Here is a 14,267-nt window from a genome sequence, read left to right on the forward strand (position 1 = left end):
TTTTATCTTATCAAATCAAACTTTTATTTTATTGCATCTAATTTTATGAATGCCCGGCATATTCCATATAGCCAATATTTTTTGCATAACTCATCGTGCATGATCTAAAAAAAATGGAAGCTATCGCTTTTTAACACCATATTATCAACTATTGTATTTTTAAATATCAACGTGAACATTTGCCTGACTCAAACCAATTTCTTGGTTGATAATTTGATTGGTCTAAGTTTTACAGTCAGTTTTTTCCTTCTTTGACTCTCAAAAGCTTTGCTAAATCACATGCTAAAATGAATCATAATTCCCAAAAGGTACTAATTAATAATGAATTACCACTTTTTTTAACCATTAAATCAGAGCCTTCTTCACAATTAATTACCACGATATTCTGCCAACAACTGCATTAATTTATGTGCCAAGTTTTTTTCCCATGTCTCAGCGCCAGTGCTTTATTCATAGCCTAAAGCAATGTTATCAACATAATCAAGATTACCATAATATATCTAAAGTGAAGCACATACAAGATTTAACTTTTCCAGCATTTTACCACCGTCTGACTCTTAGACATTTTCTTGACCCGGTATATTTTGTCTTCCTATTATTCCTATCATAAATTATTATCTAATTAGCCTAACCTATACTACATTTCCACAGAAACTTCCCTTTAAAATCAACAAGCTGGATCGGCACAACAGCTCCACTTTAGTCATCCATTTGCATCGACAAAGAATCCATGCTCACCTACAATACAATACCAGCTATGTTATGCAAAACTGGATGCACTTTCTGCAACAAATTCATCCAAGACCGAATGCACTCTTATTTTTCCTCCCAACAGCAATGTTTAGCTATCAAGTCATCATCTGCACTCAAAACGAATGCGAAATATATGCTGCCCAAGACACAAGGACGATGCTTCGATCATACAAATTTGAACCAACCCTCCGACTTTAATGCGTCCCCTTGCAAAATCTCTTTTATCATTTCTTTGTATCCACCTATAAATGTTCTATATTTGTTTTTGTCTAAAGAACTACGAAGCTATGCTATGGCAAACAATTGCCGTTACTACAAATAAAATTCACTCCTCGTATATTTTTTTTTTTGCTCTTTGTACAGCAAAATAAAAACATCATCCCAAAACAAAACAATTTTTTAAATCTATGAATTAGCTTAACTTCAAGACCAACTTCAAGCAAATACTGCATTTTTACTCACCAAATTACCACTCGTCCCTACTCTCCTTTCCTGAGCTTTTTGATAATGCCACGAGGATAGTTCAACAGCCTAGCCCACTATTCATGTACTGCTCCTCAACAGGCAATAGATAACCATCAACATAAATGCCCCTTGTGACAGCCCCACCTCACCCTAAGGTGAACCAAAGGGTTCGGCGGACCGCTTGCCCAACTCTCGCCAGGACTACGGAATCCATTCACACAAACCCAACATAGTACGCGCGATAGGATCCAAAGGAAGCGAACAATCGGAAACTACATATATTTTCATAGGAGTCTTGAACAAATTGACATACAGTGCAATCCGAGGTATTCATACTACACAAAATACAATTAGGGCTTCGTTTTCAAAAAGCCAGTACAATTAGGGTTTCCAACCATTAAGGAGCCATACAAAATATCTATGCTAGCTCAACTCAGGCTTCAAAGTCACAGTTCCAAAAGTGGTTCCCTGTAAGGAAAACAAAGGTAACAGAAAGGGGTGAGCTTACGCTCAATGAGGTACCAAACATATAGAGGTAAAATCATGGCCTTTCACATTGAATCAATCAGATACATGTACCAGATATAAAGGAAAATATTTAAACACCATGGTTCAAAGGGAAAGGATACGGGTGGCTCTCAGGAGCCAGATTTCCATTTGCAGTACTTGATCCGAACCCGTTGACTCTCCGTCAACGTAATTAGAACCAACATATCCGTAGACCCCATTTTACACCAATTTCCGTCCACCAAACATACCTCTATCGGGCCCGAACTCCATACAGTACAGAAATGGTAATACTCGAGTATACCGGGATCAAGAGTCTCAATACCCAAAGATTCCCAGAACAGACTACCGTGGTTCGTTATCTTATCGACCAGGCCCTTGCCGACCCGACTTGAGTCACTAGCCACAGGGGTTGAGCTCAGAGATCACAGAAAGGTCGTTGGATACCAGCCTCCAAACGACTTCCGAACATATTCAGATACAGTTAACAGATTATACACAGTCCATAGGCGTATGGGCAGACAAGAGAGCGAGTGTGATAAAGTACACCCTCGTCTCAAACAGAATAAACAGATAGTACAGTCATTCAGAGCACAGATTGCAAGTGCAGAAATCAAGTTAAGGAACAAATAAGGGGAGTGGTACACTCACCTATTAAAGCAAAATAACGTCCAGAATATCTTCCGAGTAACCCTCTCAATCACCGATGAACCCTAAGGTTAATCAAGAGAACATATTACAGTTCCTCCAGTAAAAGTCAGGTGAATTGAAGACAATTCAAATACTACTAGTACAATTTATAGATAGGATTGGAAAACTTATGCTCGCTTGAAAACTTTGAAATATCCATTTGAATCGAAAAAGAAGAAAACGTCTTTCTATTAGTCGTAAATTTCGTTTTTTTCCAAGTGTACAAGTTTTCGCCAGATTCGAATTTATATACCTCGATAAAGAGGACGCAAATATCCTAGATGGTTCATATGGTAATCACTCTCAAATCGTTACCAAATCCTCGAGTGAAAATTTGGGCTGCACGCCCTTTGTATTTCTCTATTTTCCAGCCATATATGGCTTCATTATTTTTCTCAATCAATCCCAAGGTCATACACAATATAAATTCATCATAACAGCCGTTCAATAGGCTCAATTACAAGTCATAACCAAATCCACATACCATCAAAATAAGGTTCCACTAGAATGTATAAGCACTAGAGTAAACCAGGGAAATCCGGAAATGGAATTAAGCACTAAGCTAGAAAAACAGTTTTTGACGTCAATATGCGGTTTTGGCACCAATGGCACTATGATTATCGGATGGAGGTGTAAGATACACTGTTTCGAAGCTAAGAGATAGGGCTACAAGATTACAGAAGGTCACTCAGTCCAGTTCATAGCACAACTAGGTCAAAAATGCAAGATACTAGACCAGAACCGCAAAAACATGTTTACAAACTGCATTATGGTTCAAACATCATAAATCAGGCTACCTAAGTCCAAATCAAGTGATTCCAAAGCCATTCAAAAGCTAAGACATCAGGCTACATTTCTTCAGAAGACCTCAACAACCAATTTAGAAGTAATACCAACCAAAATAACCAATTACATAAGCAATTCTCAAGTTCGGGTGAAAACAGGGCAGCAGGGGTATTTCGATCATTTCACAAGCTACGCTATTCCGATTGGCCTGAAATTTTGCAGACATCTCTAAAATATCATTCCCTACAACTTTCATGTTTTACCCCAAGGCCAATTCGGCCTCTAACTATGACGTACAGTGCCGGGCAGAATGTAAGACAATGAAACCCTAATTTTTCCAATTTTCTTCCAAAACAGAAATTTCGTGCAATTAACCACTTTTCCCACCTTCTAACTTTCTTAAATATCATTTCCAATCATCATACATGCCCACATAATAATAATCATATGAAAACAGAAAAATCCCCAATAATTATAAAACTTCACCAATTCAACCAAAAATCAAGATATAATCCACAAAATTACCTCTTAGACTACCACAAATCATGGATTAAACATCATTAGGTAGAGGAGAGGGGTTCCTTCACAACTCACCTTAGCAACACAAGAGAGAGAGCAACTAGCCACCTTAGCTTTCCAAACAACTTCACCAAACACCTCACAAACACTAAGTGAAGAGGTTTTATGGAACAAATGTAAGATCAAATGGTTGATTAGTTGAATTTGAGCAAGATTAGAAGTAGGAAATTGAAGAGGTTTTTCTTCTTTTCTCTAGAGAAAGGGCCGGCCAAAAAGCTCTCAATTTTGAGTGATTTTTGGGCAATTTTTGAGTTATTTTAAACAAATAGTAAAAGGGTAAATAGTAGTCAAAAGTAAGAATTAATCATATGGTGACACTTGTCACTCTAATTAATACATCTCTATTCTTTTGTCTCTCCAATGATAATCCATTTAGGTAACTTCTAATTATCTCTTAACATCTGATAAATTAAACTCGGTATACACAACTTAACCTAATTGGCCGAATTTTATCGAATTTTCCGCACTAACGGGTCCCACGTCCGGTATACGCTCTTAATTTCTCAAAAACTAACCGATACTAGAAAAATCATTTAAAAACTATATTTACTAATAAAAATTATGTTTTAAAATTTTTCGAATAAAGAAAATGTGGAAAAACGTGCAATTCAAAGAAAATAAAACCTAGCAATTAGGAAAATTACGGATCCTCACACCCCTGCTATGCAATTTCAGCTTTCACGTGTATGCGCTCAAGAATTTTCAGACACCACTGGCTTATTCTTTATCGATTGCTAATATACACACATGTAACTATATGAATCGCTTTGTAAAGCCTAACACCACACACTCTACGTTAGCTGTCTTCTATAGCATGTTACATCTCTGTCAATCACTTTAGAACCCAATTCACAAATTTCTTCTCTTCCCAACTCTCTAAGGCTGCTTTTTACAGACACAACAACTCCAGCTCCGACTTTCTCCCTACCACTGTACTGGCCTTCCTTTCAAGGTAAACTCCTTTCCCCTCTTTTATCTCTTCATTTTTTCCGTTCAATGTTACCTTCTTCCATGTCCTTACCAGAACAATCTAAATGGTGATCACATAGGCTGATAATTCTCTGCTCAATTCACTAATCCAACTTAAACAAAAAAAAAAAAGATCCCTATACATATTTTCCCTTACATCTTCCCTACTAATTCTATACGCTGCTTCCCCTCAATTTGCTATTGCAGAGCTTTTCCCGTGACTCTTCTTATATCATCTATTTATATTTGCTTTATTTTTATAGCCTATTTAAAACTCGCTCGTTTTACCTCCTGTTTTCTCCTATCACACTTATCTTCTTTAGTATACAGCTGCGTGTGCCTTTGTACTCCATACCTTCCGCCTATTTGTTCTCCGTATCAAGCTCCAGTTTAATAGCCTCCTTATGTCATTTGAAAAATTGCCTGTTTTTCTTTGCAAGCACAAAACTTTTGTATTCTTATTGTCAGCTGTCAAGAAAATGGATTTTCTAATTCTAAATATTCATAACTTCAAAAATATTTCGAATTTTAACACCTGCTCAAATTCATAACACCATCTTACTGCAGGTTTTCCTGTCATGAAAAATACTATCGTTCCACTCTCAACCATTGATCCAAGTTTGCAAAATTGGACAACAATTGTCCAGGTTATTGAAAAAACGCATGTCATGCGTTTCAGTGGACCTCAGACTCATTATCAACAATATGCACTTGCTGATCCACAGGTTTGACGGTTTTTCTTTTTCAGATTATTGTTTTCTCCTTCATTTACCTTTTACCTATAGCTAACAATGCTAAAATACAGGGACTTAGAGTCAATATGCATGTACCTGCCGACTATCTAGATCAATTTGCCAGCCTGCTTTTACCTTTTAAAACATACTACGTTTCAAACGCAATTGTTCGCCCATTCCTTGCTGATATCCCTCCCGGAGATTACCCATACTATTGGGTTGCCGCCACCAAGACACGCATTCACAAATTGCAAGAACTACAGCGCCCTTCTCTTCCAGTTTCTTTCAACTTGCACCCCTTTGCCATGCTGGACACAATTGCTAATACAAGTAATTTGATAGGTACACGGATCACTTCCCTTTTATTTAATTAATTTTTGCCCACACAGTTTAACCCTTGTTTTATCCACTATTTTAGACTCTTTCTTACATGCAACTGCTACAGATATCATGGGAAAGGTACTACATATCTTGCCTAAAAGAGCAACAACTATGCGAGGAAAACTAATCATCAGTAGAGATTATGTAATTGCCGATCAAAGGTTACAACCCATTTTTTCCCCCACATTTCCATAATTCCTTTCAACCGTGGTATACATTACTAGTTATGATTCCCTTTTCTTATACTTATACAGTCTCCATCCATTACTTCTCACTCTCTGCGATCAAATTGAAGAGACCCACGGACCTATTATTGCTTTCCAACATGAAGCCTTTCCGATTCTTATTGCTATTAGGATCAAGGTGACAACAAAAAATTGTAAGCAAGCATATTCTTCTGTTTCCTAAATATTTTTATACCCTTTCATTTCACATGACAATATTTTTTGGCATGCCACCAGATCTTTCCTTGTCAACTCAGCCATCATCTGTCATCCTCATAAATCCAGACATTCAAGAGGCCGTAGACCTACATGACTGGTTCCAATTGCAGCTTTCTATTATCTGCTTTTACTATTGAAATCACTACATAATTTTTCTATATATTCATCAGTTTTTCTGCTAATTCCACCCGATCGACGCAGCTGCTAACCAACACATGTTATATTGATCCCAACCTCCTTCTTCCCCCTCCCAATGATAATCAAATCCTGGATATTACTGCTGCAAAACAAATTGCGAGAACTCACACTCCTCTTTTATTCGATGCTATTGTGCCCGCATTTCATTCAACAATAACTATATTATACACCGTTCCTATATCTGCTTAATAGGAACTTGGCACAGTATGGATTAGAGGCTCTGCTGAAATAGACTTCACAGATTATAAAATGTACCGTATGACATGTCCTCATTGTGAAGAGCCTCATTATTCCACGCATGCAATACGAACATTCTGCCGGCATTGTGAACACCCTGTTCAACTTTTGCCCAGGTTTTTACAGACTCTTGCACTATTTTTAAATGCTCAAACTCATGATCCAACCAATTTCTCTTTCTAATGCAACTGGTTCGCTGTATGCAACAGCCATGGATATTGAAGCTGAAAAATTGCTTGGATATTCAACTGCTGAACTTTATCATGCACACCACCAAGTAATTTTTTATTCCCTTTATTCACGCAAACAATTTTTTCCCCTCCTTTTCCATTCTAACCGTTATCATTATTCTTTCTTCTTCGACTGTCAAACAGAATATGAACATTATCAGCCTCGTTGCACAAAAATTACAAGGAAGAACAATTATTTGTTGCATTCAACCTCCTCCTCCATCAATTAGGCTGTCTCAAGCACCTGCATTCAACATTGTAACTTCATACTTTTTAGATGATCTATTAGGCGTTAATCAACTGAACTTTCACAGCCTAACCATTCAAGATAAAAACTAAACTTGCTTGCTTTACATTTTTACAATGCCTATATAATTACACCTTTTTTCCAGTACAACTGCTTTTCGCTTTTATTCCTGTGTAATATATCTCTATTTTCTACTGCTAATCTTCATTCTCACGAATATTACTAGCTAAACATTAACTGGGCATGTATACCACCGCACAAAGCACGGTATTACCACCTAGTATTCACTCTATATATAAATGATCAACAACAACCATAATCCACACATGAAAGCTCCACCTGCATAACAATTAAAGCATTACAACGCAAACAACTTTTTTAAGCTGTAAACTTGTAAAGTGAACAAAGCCACGTTACAATAGTAACAATAATATTGTGCAGTAAATTTAAAACTAACAACACCAACAGGGTAAAGTTTGCTGCTTACCCAAAATATGGGTAGATTGTGATTTAATGAATGTTATAATACATACAAAGCAGATGCACTAATGCACCAGCTCGAAGGTGACAATCACTTCCTACAATTTTTATCTGATGCTGTGACCAAAATTTTTCGTACTATTTAACAACAAAGACACTATCATCAAGTTATCTTCACACTGCCAAAGGACACAGAGACAACATTTAAAATTTCTTTCAAAAGAAATCAGAATATTTGGCACTACGTAACTCCTGCTCTAATGATGTGAAAGGTAACTCAGGGCATCCATATCCTGACAACTCCTTTGTATATTATACCGCTAAGAGAAGAATAATTATGTGGCAACCAACTGTAGAGGGTTGCTATGAATAAAAGAATAACAAGAAATGAGAAGGTATACATACATTTTTAAGCTTTCTTGTCTCGGCAAAATTGACTACCACAGCAACATCTGAAAGCGTTCACCAGGTGAGTATGATCACTGAAGTCAATGCCATAGTCCTGCATCAATATTACTGTTAATGAGCCTTCCTGGCCTAAAACTCAAGTGCAACTATATTCTTGATTGATTCCGGGAAATTTGATGAAATATTTCAATAGAACACTCAATTTAACAGGGATTGTTAACAGGAACAACAGAAAATGGCATCAGGGATGATTATCATTTTGGACATATCATTTGTGCATTATAAATGACAAGTGCTTTGCAATTGTTAACAAAACAGATTCAGAGTCTGCATTATGAAAAATGTACAAAGTAAAGGGCATACCTACCCGAGTCAACTCCTCTAAAGCATCAACTTTCCTTGATGTGAAAAAAGCAAGCTGCAGATTTTAGGATAATAAGTAAATTCTGCATGTTAATCGCATGAAATTACCATCTTTGGCCATGGAAACAAAAGGAACACGCTTTAAAATCAAAGCTACTATAGAACCATACATGGTAATAATGATGACCTGGAGTCTCCACTTCAACTGGAATCCCAACCAAGTTGGCATTGTCACAACTAAACAAGAGAAAGAAACAAGTTTGTGAGAACTGCTTCGCCCAGCCAATGTAAGCGACTGTAAGAAAGCAATAATGTATCCTCTATGACTCAATCAGAGCATTAAATTAAAGCCGATAGAGCTTACCAGACAGAAGTATAACAAAAATTTGCTCTCCAGTCCTGCTAAAACTAAACACTCACATAATTCTTATCTTTTCTATTTAGCATTACAACCTATAGCCATCAAATATCGACATAAAATTTGAAATTAAATATGGACCTATTCAAATTATTCCATCTTTCGCATTAAGAACTTTTCATACACATGCAAGGCAAAGGAGCATACAAAGGAAGAAAAGGTAATTCGACTAAAACCAGTAAACACTAAATGTACTCGAAGTCAAAACAAAGATAAAGATCTTTCACAGAGGCAGTTATTACACAAGAAACATTGGCACAAATACTTCAACCCTTGATAAAGGATACCTGTGATTGATAAATCTAGCAACATTTCCATAAAAGGTTGCATCCAAACAAAGAGTTTCCTCATCCTTGAGGACACGCTTAGTAGACCAGCCCGCGTCTAGTAGCACAGAGTATGTATTTTTCTTTCCAGTGTTCAGCGAATTTCTTTCAGATAGTTCCATGTGGGTCAATATTTCTCCCACGTACTCACAGACAAAGGCACCTTTAGGCAAGTCTTCAAGGGTTCTAAGGCCCCATCCCTTTCCTTCAGGTGTCATAAAAACCTGAACATGGGTTGAACAATCTTAATCAAAAAGAAATGCATTATCAGATCAAATTGAGCAAAATGCACGAGCAATAGCACAAGTTTCATATCACATTTACAGAACCAAAACAAGAGGTGTTTGAAACAACATGGTCTCACCTGCAATCTGTGCACGCGCCGCAGCACAATACGATTCCCACAACCCTGGGCACAACCACATTTGTACCAGCACTCTTTTATAAACTTCCTGACCAGATGGCCATTGCCATTGCATGTGCCAGACAAGCAACTATCCTTGGACCTCTCTAGTGGACACTCTTCGCAGTAGCAAAGATTTTTCTGGTGGGGACTGCAATTCATCAAAATAAAGTCTTCAAGAAACTCTTCTTTAACAATACCCCCTGGCAGGTAAGCAAATTTACCACCAGTATTATCAGCACAAGCACAACGTATTTCTGAAGACAAACAATCTCCGAAGCAATTGGAACAACAGTTGTCATCTGATATACTAGAAAAAGCAACTTTCGCATGTGCTCTATGATATGTTATGTTCCTGGGGATATACTTAAACATGGGGTGCTGCCCATTGTTAAGGTCATTTATCAAGGAAATCTCCAGATCCTCCTCCCCTCTTGTAATGTCATCAATATAATAAGTGGAACTCAGTATGTCATGAGGAAAATGTTGCTTCTGAACTATTACCGTACTCCTTGAAGTTGAAGATTTTAGATCATCAAGTGCGAGGTTGTTTTTACTCCTTTCACTATTGGTTAACTTAAGTCCAAATGCATCAAACTATGAAACTTTGGGATCTGGAATTGGCTACCAATAAGGCTCGGAAGTTGTACAGGCCCCATTAACAACACAAAAACCAACTTGATGTTTGACATTCCTATTTAAAACATCATGAGTTTCCCATTCTTTAGGTGCAACAGGACTGGAATGTGCATCAGCACAACTTACTATGTCATCATGAATGGTATTGGTCCCCACTTCTAAGAAGCCCTCACATATATCTTTCATCAGATTCATCATAGAGAAACCAGGTTGGGTGATTCTGTATGATTTAACAAGCTTTTCCTCCATCCTTCTCAAGACTGAATCTAAACTAGGAGCACAAAAGTTTGATGGAAGGGAAGATTCGTAGGTTATAAAAAGTTTAACCTCACCCCCTGAAGAAGAGGCAATATCTATGTGTGAAGAGTTTAAGGAACTATTTTCCTCCTTGGTTGCAGCTGACCATTCATACTCCTGACAATTTCCTTGAAGAGAATTCTTTCCATTTGAAGAGCCGTCTTCACAACATTAAGCAAGAGCCGCAAAAAAAAGTGCAGAAAACAATCTTTATATTAATAAATGTACACAGATGCTCAAAGTAAACAGATCAGAGTTAAGTGGAATTAATTTAACTGACTCGAGAAGGAAGGTATGCGTATTGGATAAGCCAGGGAGAATCATTAAAAATCCTATCAGTTGTAAGTGGAATTAATTTAACTTTCACTTGAGAAGGAATGATAGTCTATTGAATAAGTGAGGCAGAACTTTCATAAGTTGACATTCCAAAATAAGATTTTTCCAGGGAAAAGGAAGACAAGATGCAATCATGGCACACATAGCACATCATCTGCAACTAGATGTCTATGATATTATGCAACTCAGAACTTCTACTTAATTATAGTCAGGCTCCATGTAGGAGTTAACACCTGAACTCGTTGTTTTGATGCTAATTTTAGGCTAATAACATGAGAGACATGCAAGCCTCATATAGGAGATAAGCCCTGAAATGTATCCAATAATTCAAGATTAATCACTTGAGGAGATGCTGAGAATTGTTCTTCCGCATTGGAAGGATCACCTTCAATCAATAATTTCATGTTATCTAGAAAGTGGCACCAAAGAAAATCAAATTATAAAGGATACAAGTAGAGAAGATCATGCGTAATCAAAGAGGACTCAGGTGTTTAAAGACAATTGATGGATGTAGTGAGTTACCCGCATTGTTGACTAACTATCAGGATAAATGACATCAAATTAGAAAAATTTATCTATGAAATATCAAACTGCCATGATTTCATTAGTCTTCATTCAGCAAGCAAGAGTTTTGCATTATTGCCAAAATTTAAGGTACGTCATCTGGAAATAGAGTTTAATGAAGAACAGGACAACTATAATCCTGCAGACAGAACAAGCTTTCTTTAAAGAGGAACAAGAACAGAATTACAGTAGGTGAGTTCTAGAAATCAAGCAGACAGCAAATGCTTCTTTACGTAATTCATTTTCTGTGGTTGTTCTTCCACTACTTTTCATTGCTATGTCCATCAGTCTCTTCATTGTCCTCTACCTATTTTCAAGGTGGGGTACTTAAAGGGGATCATGAGGGGAAGCAGCTGTTATTAGTTTTTGTTTTACAGTAATATCAAATCACATAAATTTTCCAATAAAGTTGGAACATAAAACAGCAACAACAAATAAAAGCACAATCACATAACCTTTTCAGTAATAAGCACGTATTTATACGTGCAATAGAATGTCCATATGTACAAAAATGTTGTTTAGGAGTCATCCATGTCTAAACTAATTCCTAGTTCTCTTTCTTTGCAAAGTGAACATTCTTACATATGTCGTTTAATCTCTATCTCTTCCTGAATCTATTCAGCTTCTAACAATGTCTTCTATATTCTTGTTATCTCCCTTTCCACCTAATATGTTATTTATACCCTTAATTTTCGTTCTTTGCATGCTTGTTAGCCTGAAAATTAGCAATTGCTCCTTCCCTGCAACCGAAGTGCATCAAGAGTCCAGGTTCTTCCAGTGTATCTCAAATGTTATAAATTCAGTCAATGTTTCCTAATTAACAAAAGATATGTTCAGGTAAACGAGGACATAAAATTAAGAGTTGGTATCCCTCCTCTGTGTACGGAATTTTATCATTTGAAAAAAAAAGTCCGATTTGGTCTACTGTGTAGCAAAAACTATAATAGTAAGGGAAAAAAGTAATATTTAGAATTAGAGGGGCATTTACTAAAATTGTTAAAAATCTTAGGGATGTTTCTAATTTTATCTTCTTCTTTTTTATCCATACTTTGTTTAGTGTCACTTTAGTTATTACATCAGTAAATTTAATGATTTTGCTAGAAACTGAATATTTGTTCATGAGAAGATGGATTGTTGCATCTTTTGTATTTAATTGAAAAAAAATACATTTTTAAAAGAAATTTTAGCTAGGAAAGATTGAAATTTAAGAAATGGGGAGGGAAATTGGAGATTTGAACACAAGATATCTAAATCCTGATATCTCAACATTAGCCAGTAGACTAAAATCCTGTTTGGATTGTTATTTTTAGAAGTTTTTGTAAAAAAATATATTGTAATGATTTAATGTATGTAAAATAAAAAGGTAATTGGTAAATGTATTCATGGAAAATATAAAATTTTTTCTACGAAAACTAACAATCCAAATAAGGCCTAAGGCTTCCTCAAGTAGTTTAAGTGTTTTTTTTTTTATAGCAAGAGGACTGGGATCTAGAAGCGGAAAGGAGAATTTGAACTAAAAAAGTCTTACTCTCAACCGTAGACAACGGTTCCTTGGCAATCAAAAACAAATACATAGTTTAGAAACAAATACGTAGATTAAGGTCGATAATCACTATAATACTTTAATCACTTTCTCAAACAATATTTTTTTTGGCATACATTGATATATTTTATGGGTCGTATCACATTAGAATTTGTTCAAGTATAAAAGGTTTTTAAAGCTGTTATAGGGTTAGGAGATTTACAATACAATAATTTTACCAAATTTATATGACTGAATATGTAAGAACATTGTTGATATTTCAATCTTCATTTATCCATGTATTTAACAGGCTGACAGCTAACGAATACATAAAAAAATAAAATCTATCCATGCACTCGGCAATGCACTAATTATTTTATATATATATATATATATATACTAATTTGGATTCGGGTTTAAAATGGGTTAGGACAAATAATCCACATTTGTTTTGTTTACCGAATTTCTTAATTGGATTGGCGTCATATCCATTCAAGAAAATCTATACATAGACAAAAAAATTTAGAGCAAATACCAACTCATATCCAATCCATTAAAAGCCCTACTTTACTCAAATAAGCCCATATGCAAAAGAAAGAAAGCCAAAAAGATTCAACAAAATAGACTGAGTCATGGAAATTATCATTTCATTAAGAAAGAAAAGTCTAGTGGTACCAAATAAAAAGAATAAACTTTTATTTAAGAGTAAATTTTATATAGATTATTAACGTATGCACTATCACGATTAGATAGATGACATGAGAAAATTTTGAATTTGACCGTCAGTATATATACTATCACCATTAGATATATAACACATATGCAAAATTTGATTGTCAATATATATACTATTACCATTAGATGTATGATACATATGTAAAATTTGAATTTAAAATTCAAAATTTTCTCGTATGATTCATACAACCGTAATAGTGTATAGTATATATAAGATTATAGGGCTGCAAACGAGCCGAATCGAGTCGAGTTTTGAGCTAATCGAGCCGAGTTTCGACTAAATTTTACCAAGCTCGAGCTCGACGAGCCAGCAATTTTCAAGCTCGAGCTCTACTCGAATCAAGTCGAGTCGAGCTCGAGCTCGAAAAAAATAAAAAAATAATTATTTTATTTTTAAAAAATAAATAAAATAATATTTTTTTTCTTAATAAATAATAAAATATTAAGAATATATACGTAATTTTATTATGAAAATAAAAAATAAAAAATATATATATAATATACGTAATTTTATTATTAAATAAAAATAAAAAAAATATATATATATAGATACTCAA

At 35.5% G+C, this 14,267-nt stretch overlaps 1 protein-coding gene across 1 annotated transcript; it reads right to left on the reverse strand.

Moving 5' to 3' along the window:
• Positions 1-8,108: 8,108 nt before the first annotated feature.
• LOC113705994 (histone-lysine N-methyltransferase SUVR4-like) lies at positions 8,109-10,505 on the reverse strand. Its single transcript, XM_072062743.1, has 6 exons — positions 10,296-10,505; positions 9,579-10,193; positions 9,176-9,438; positions 8,641-8,707; positions 8,475-8,525; positions 8,109-8,201 (listed from the first exon to the last, which is right to left on the reverse strand). The coding sequence occupies exons 1-6, from the start codon at positions 10,503-10,505 to the stop codon at positions 8,109-8,111; spliced, it is 1,299 nt and encodes a 432-aa protein (XP_071918844.1).
• Positions 10,506-14,267: the final 3,762 nt, after the last annotated feature.

The sequence above is a fragment of the Coffea arabica genome, chromosome 8c, assembly GCF_036785885.1.
Source record: "Coffea arabica cultivar ET-39 chromosome 8c, Coffea Arabica ET-39 HiFi, whole genome shotgun sequence".
NCBI lineage: Eukaryota > Viridiplantae > Streptophyta > Magnoliopsida > Gentianales > Rubiaceae > Coffea > Coffea arabica.

What these genes read in the sequence shown, in the direction of transcription:
- LOC113705994 (XM_072062743.1), bottom strand. Translation starts at nt 10,505, where the DNA reads ATGGAGGAAAAGCTTGTTAAATCATACAGAATCACCCAACCTGGTTTC. An exon ending in CAGGTCATCATTATTACCAT is followed by an intron (nt 8,526 to 8,640) that starts GTATGGTTCTAT and finishes TAAAATCTGCAG; the next exon opens with CTTGCTTTTTTCACATCAAG. An exon ending in CTTTAGAGGAGTTGACTCGG is followed by an intron (nt 8,202 to 8,474) that starts GTAGGTATGCCC and finishes ATATTGATGCAG; the next exon opens with GACTATGGCATTGACTTCAG.